The sequence below is a fragment of the Fusarium oxysporum genome, chromosome 6 (assembly GCF_000149955.1).
Source record: "Fusarium oxysporum f. sp. lycopersici 4287 chromosome 6, whole genome shotgun sequence".
In the NCBI taxonomy this organism is placed as follows: Eukaryota; Fungi; Ascomycota; class Sordariomycetes; order Hypocreales; family Nectriaceae; genus Fusarium; species Fusarium oxysporum.
Window position 1 is genome coordinate 12,761 of NC_030991.1, and position 5,787 is coordinate 18,547.

General features: G+C 50.7%; 1 protein-coding gene across 1 annotated transcript; it reads left to right on the top strand.

Annotated features, from left to right (window-relative positions):
• Nucleotides 1-102: 102 nt before the first annotated feature.
• Nucleotides 103-5,461, top strand: FOXG_06946 (uncharacterized protein; the record flags this gene model as incomplete). The annotated part of the gene is made up of 2 exons (XM_018385592.1): nt 103-1,771; nt 1,902-5,461. The coding sequence occupies 2 exons, from the start codon at nt 103-105 to the stop codon at nt 5,459-5,461; spliced, it is 5,229 nt and encodes a 1,742-aa protein (XP_018244175.1).
• Nucleotides 5,462-5,787: the final 326 nt, after the last annotated feature.

The window sequence follows — 5,787 nt, forward strand, 5'->3', positions numbered from 1 at the left end:
TGGATATGGAAATCTGTTTGGTCGGTACGCCTTCGCGGGAGGGAAAAAGCAGTCAGCGAGCGGCGGGGTCTCGGCCTGGGCTCTCTCATTGATTCAACCGGGATGCTCTGGATTCCTCAAAGTCACATCGACTGGCAGCACGGCCATCTCTCGCTTGAGGTACTGATTCATTTGTACATGGCCCGGAGTCCGCTTCAGGCGCGACTAGCCCACCAGCCCAATGTCCAAGTACTGACCTCGACCCATATCGTCGTCGAGCGGCTTTTTCAGGAATGGCTTCGCAATGCACAGCTGTCGCATGACACAAATTGCCCCGAGAAGGCAGATGAGTACGCTAATAAAGCCATCGCGCTTGCGGTTGAGGAAACCGCTCGAGCGTACTATCAGCATTTTCTTGCCAAGCTGGCGTCGTACTGGGATCGAGTTCGAGATCAAATCGGACGCCAGATTCTCCCTGCCCTATCTTGCCTCCAGCGAGCCCGAGATGAGTCAGCTGCCGACACTGCCCGTATCCTTTCAGCTCAGACCCTTCGTAAGATCTACTGCGAAGCTTGGGCTAAATACAGTCGAGCCACGTCAGCCAGCGGTCACCTTCTAGGACAAGGGACAGAATGCGATATGCCCGACGAATTACCCTGTTGGATGGCTACACGTCAGCGTCTGCCACCCAAAGACAGCTGGTCAGACTTTGTATATGGTGTGTTGTTCTACCATCCCAATACCCAGCCGAAGTGGTCACGATTGTATTTTCTACAGCTGTACCGAAGCTTCAGAGATCAATGGGATAGAGTGAAACTATGGGCAGACCAGTTTGACAAGCAATTTGGTATACGGATCGGCCATTATATTCGAGTCATGTTCAATACTGATCGCAGTAAAGAGGTTGGTACAGCCCATGGTGAGGGGACGTGGTATCATGGCAGGCCACCGTTTTTCCAGATTCAGTTTTGGGCACCTTACTTCTCACCACCTCAAAGCCAGAAAGATATACCTCTAGCTTCTGTGTATCAGCGCCATCAATATCCCGATGGCCTGTCCCCTTCTGCTATGTCAACAATTCCAACCGCTCGAGACTTCCAGGCTCTTGATGAATTGGTTTGGGAGCACTGGGTTCAGATCGTGGATAACATAGACAGTCTACGCTCCGCTAGTCATTCTTACATTCGACGCCATTGCCGGCCGGCACTACTCTACGTGAGATCCCTTTCGGGCCCGACCTGGGGTTCTAACGGAGATGTGAAGTTCGTCCAGCCCTGGTCCGTGGAAAGAAAGGATATTGACGAATGCGAAGAAGAGGATGTTTTCCGGATCCCTGTCGTATATAACCATATTCCAAAACACATGTCCGAATCTATAATCAACCAACCGACGATTTTCTTACCAGACCGAGATAATGTTATGGGACTACTCAAAAACATCGAATCACTTCCAGGTCATTCGGCATCGTTCATAGCACGTCTCGGTTGGGCTATGCGGGAGCTTGATAACGATGGAGATCAATACGACGTCCGTAGTCGCCTAGTGGCCAAGCAACAAGCACTAGACCCTACTAGTCAAAGTCAGACCCTTTTAGAACAGTTTCTACGCCAGACGGAACCTCCGGAGAAGAAAGTTTTGTCTCCAGATGCTGTTGACGTCTTAGTCATTATTGAAAGAGAAGAAGGAGAGGAGGAGGAAGAGGAAGGGGCTGAGCGAGAGGCCGAAGACGATGAGGACGATAATGATGAAGGGCGAGCACATAGAGGCGACGATATTATCTCATATAGTGATGGTTAGTAGATAGTCCTGTACTGCTTTAAGTGAATGATATGGCTATAGACTTGTATACCTGGAACTTACCATAATCTGAGGATACCCAAGTGGGAAGGCCTGGTACCCACATACATAATATCTAGTTGTAGGAATCAGCCGTTCTCTTGCTCCTTTGCCAGCAATACTCACAGAGCGTGACAAGGCATGCGATCCCCGTGCTTCCTTTCCACAATGGCACAGCTTCCTCTCTGATAAGCCTGCTGAGTCGCTGTCTCTCCACAAAACGCAGGCTTCACTATCTCAAGACGCCGTGACCATTACGCGACAGTGGGATGTCGACAGTATATGGCTCGGGGCAAAGAATCTGTGTGCCATCAGAGCCCCCAATCAGTTTCAACTATCCTTCTTTTCGCCCCACAAGAGCAATCTCTCTACCGACCAGGTCATTCAACCCCACGGTCTAGATCTGGCGCATACACGTCATACCTCCATCGGCACCTTTATCACCGCTGGCATCCGTTTTTCCGTCTTGGTTTTCTTCCCGGATGGAGCTCGTTCAAAAACACCCGCCTCTTCTAATAGCCTCTCACTCGCGCGATTCAGAGACCTCTATGATGATATCATCCTCCCTGCTATATATGAGACTGTCCCTGACCACGTAAAGCAGGAAATCCCCGGATCATATGACCTAATCTATGCAAAATCGCGCGCCTACCAGGAAAAGCCAGGGATGGGTCGCTGGAGCGCTGAAGACGAGAGTCGATCGTACCGCCTAGCATATGCCATCCCTGCCAGTGTGCTTTCGCATTTCTGGGCAGCAGTTGTGAGGAACGCGAACCGGCATCGTGTCCAGAACAAGAAGGGGGATGCCATCCCATACTTCAAAAACCCTCGTCTTCTCTTTCAAGCCCACGATCTGAAAAACACATTCGCGACAGACAATCTTCAAGAAAGCCTGGCGCTCTTTCGGGATACCGTCCTAGCTGGTCTTGATCCGACCCAGATCGATATACACTCTTGCTGGCTAGATATAGGTATGCGGGACCATGTACGTACGTCAACTACACCGCCAGGAAACGAGAGTCAGCACCACCACGAGCCCTGGACGCTTCTTTGGAAGAGTGACTGCTGCCGTTATCTCCACGACCAAATGGGCGATATAGCTCCGGAGACTCCTATTGAGGCCACGTACTATCGGCCCTATCTTCTCAGGGATGCTGGAGGATACTATGCAAAGGCAAAGTCAACTCGCAAGTCAAACCCTGGCAGCCCAGAAGCTAGGTCGTCTGGTCTCATTCGGGCCAAAGCGTACAATTGCAGCAAGGAGCTGTTCGGCGTCATGTTCAGCGATTACCAGCTCTTCAGCTCAGGCTTCCTACCGCTTCTCGCTTTTGACGAAGGGATGCTAAAAGACTTGGCAGTCACGGATCAAAGTCGCCAGCGTGCATTTGTCTCGCAGCTCAACCGTTCCCGCCTGCTGGATGCATGGGATGCTAATAAACGGCACATGAGAGCCGTCTCATCCTTGAAACGACACCCTAACTTTGGGGTTCGGAAAGAGGTCACCCTGCGGCTCGATGTCATCCTGGCCATGTGGGTTAGTGGTAGGCTAGAGCCAGACCAAAGCCACCATACTGGTCCAATGTGTTGGGAAGTTCCTCTAAGTCGTACTCCTTCTTTCCCTCATTCGGATGATCTTATTATTGGCGAGCAGCAGCACTGCCCTTTTTGGGTAATCCCGACCAGGATATTAACTTCATTCGTGTCTACTCAAGCCGCGCGTTTTATACTTCCGCTCAATTATATCTTTTCCGCAGTGACGACGGCACAATCATCTGATCCTGCTTCGCAGATACTCGCATTCTATACCGCACAGCTCTTCTGCCGTCTCTTGATCCACGCTGTCAGCAGTGAGCGGGAATATAGATTTGACAACTGGATATGGAAAGCAACGTGGCAGGTCCGTTGTCGAAGCCCCAAAAGCTGTCGCCGCAAGGAGCGAAGGGGTCTTGGTCTGGGTGATTCTATCCGGACGTCTGGCACGCTGTGGATCCCTGATGGTCATATCAATTGGCAGACAGGTCACATCTCGCTCGAACTGCTATTGGAGATCTACATGTCTCGGAGTCCGCTCCAAGCTAAGCTAGCCCACCAAACTAATGTCCAAGCACTTGCTACAAGTCAAGTGACGGTCGAGCTACTGTTCCAGCGGCTACTCCAGAATGCTGGGGCTGAGTATAGTCGAGGACACAACGAGGATGCGGAGATTCTCGCTGACCGGGCCATCGCTCTTGCGGCGGAAGAGATTGCCCGTGCTTATCATCAGCACTTTCTTGCGAAGCTACATTCCTACTGGGATCGACTCCGAGGTAAGATTGGGCGCCAGAAACTACCGGTTCTGGATCTGTTACAGCAAGCCCAGGAAGAGTCAGCAGCTGAGACTGGACGAATCCCTACTGCCCAGACTGTTCACGGCATCTATGCCGAGGCATGGGCTAAGTACTGTCAAGTTACGGCGGATGGTGACGGTCATGATGGTGACACCGATGAATCACCATTCTCACTGGGATCTACTTTGCCTGAGGAGCTGCCTTGTTGGATGACTACTCGTCGCCGTCTGCCTCCAAAGAACAGCTGGTCTGACTTTCTGTTTGACCAGATCTTCTGTCGTCCTAAGCCACCGACTTGGAACGCGCTCTTCTTTCTCCAACTCTACCGCAAATTCAAGGATATCTGGCAGAACGACATACATGCGATGTCGGGTCCTTTCGATAGTCGTTTCAGTCGCCGGATCGGGTACTATATCCAGATCTCGTTCAACAGTGACCAGACAAAGGAGGTCGGCACTAGTCATGCCCAGGGTACCTGGTATCATGCCAAACCGCCCTTCTTCCAGATCCAGTACTGGGCTCCGTATTTCTCTCCACCGCGGGCTCAAGGAAAGACGTGTCTGTCGTCTATTTATCGACTCCGCAGCTATCCTGAAGGTCTTTCCCCTCACTCTACTCCCTTAATCCTGTCACCCCGGCAGTTTCACGACCTTGAAAGCGCGGCCTGGCCACACTGGGTTGAGATAATGCATTATTCATATCGTAAACCAGATTGGCTACCAAACTCTATCCGACGGCATTGCAAACGTGCGTTATTCTATATCTCTTACCTTGCCGGACCAACTTGGGGTTTAGGCGATGATGTGAACTTTGTTATCCCATGGTCTATGAACAATGCATCTCGCTGTAGCAATGATGAGTGGGACATTTTCTATGTGCCTGTGGCTGAAACCCATATCCCGAAGACGTTTGTTGAAGATGCAACAAGCGAGCCGACCATTCTGCTACCCACACGTGATAACATTATCAGTTTGCTCGACACTATCAAAACCCTTGCTGGCCACTCTTCTACCATCTCAGAACGCCTATCTTGGACAAGACGTCGGCTCAATAATCAGGGCAACCAGTACGACCTGCCTAGTCATCTTGCTGCTCGGCGTCGGGAAGTAGAGCCATCGGTGGAGAGCCAGTCCCTCATGGAACGGTTCCTTCGCCAAATTGATCCGCCGGAATGGGATATCGAGCCTGTTGATAGAGAAGAATTAGACGAAATGCGGGAGACGGCAGAAGAGAATAGCTCCCTTTCAGAAGAGGATACTAATAATCACGGCGACGATGACGATTCAGAAGGAAATATCAGCTTAAATGACCTAGCATAATCTTAATCTAGGTTAGCCTCTATATAGTCTCTAGATTTTACTGCTTTCGAGCCCTTTCACTTTATAAGTCTTCAACGGACTTTAAATTTTATATTTTCATAGGGTTCGCGATGCTTTGCTATTATATCACACGACATCTCAACAGTATATTCAAAACCTATCATATTATCAAGGAGGTGGCGGAGGAGGAGGGGGAGGTTGTAGTCCTCGGGGCGGCGGCGGCGGCATGGGAAAGCTCGTGAGCTTTTCGCCACCGGGCAACCCTTCGTTTCTTCCCCTAGCTACTCGCTTCACTATAACCACATAAAATGTTATGGAGAATGCAA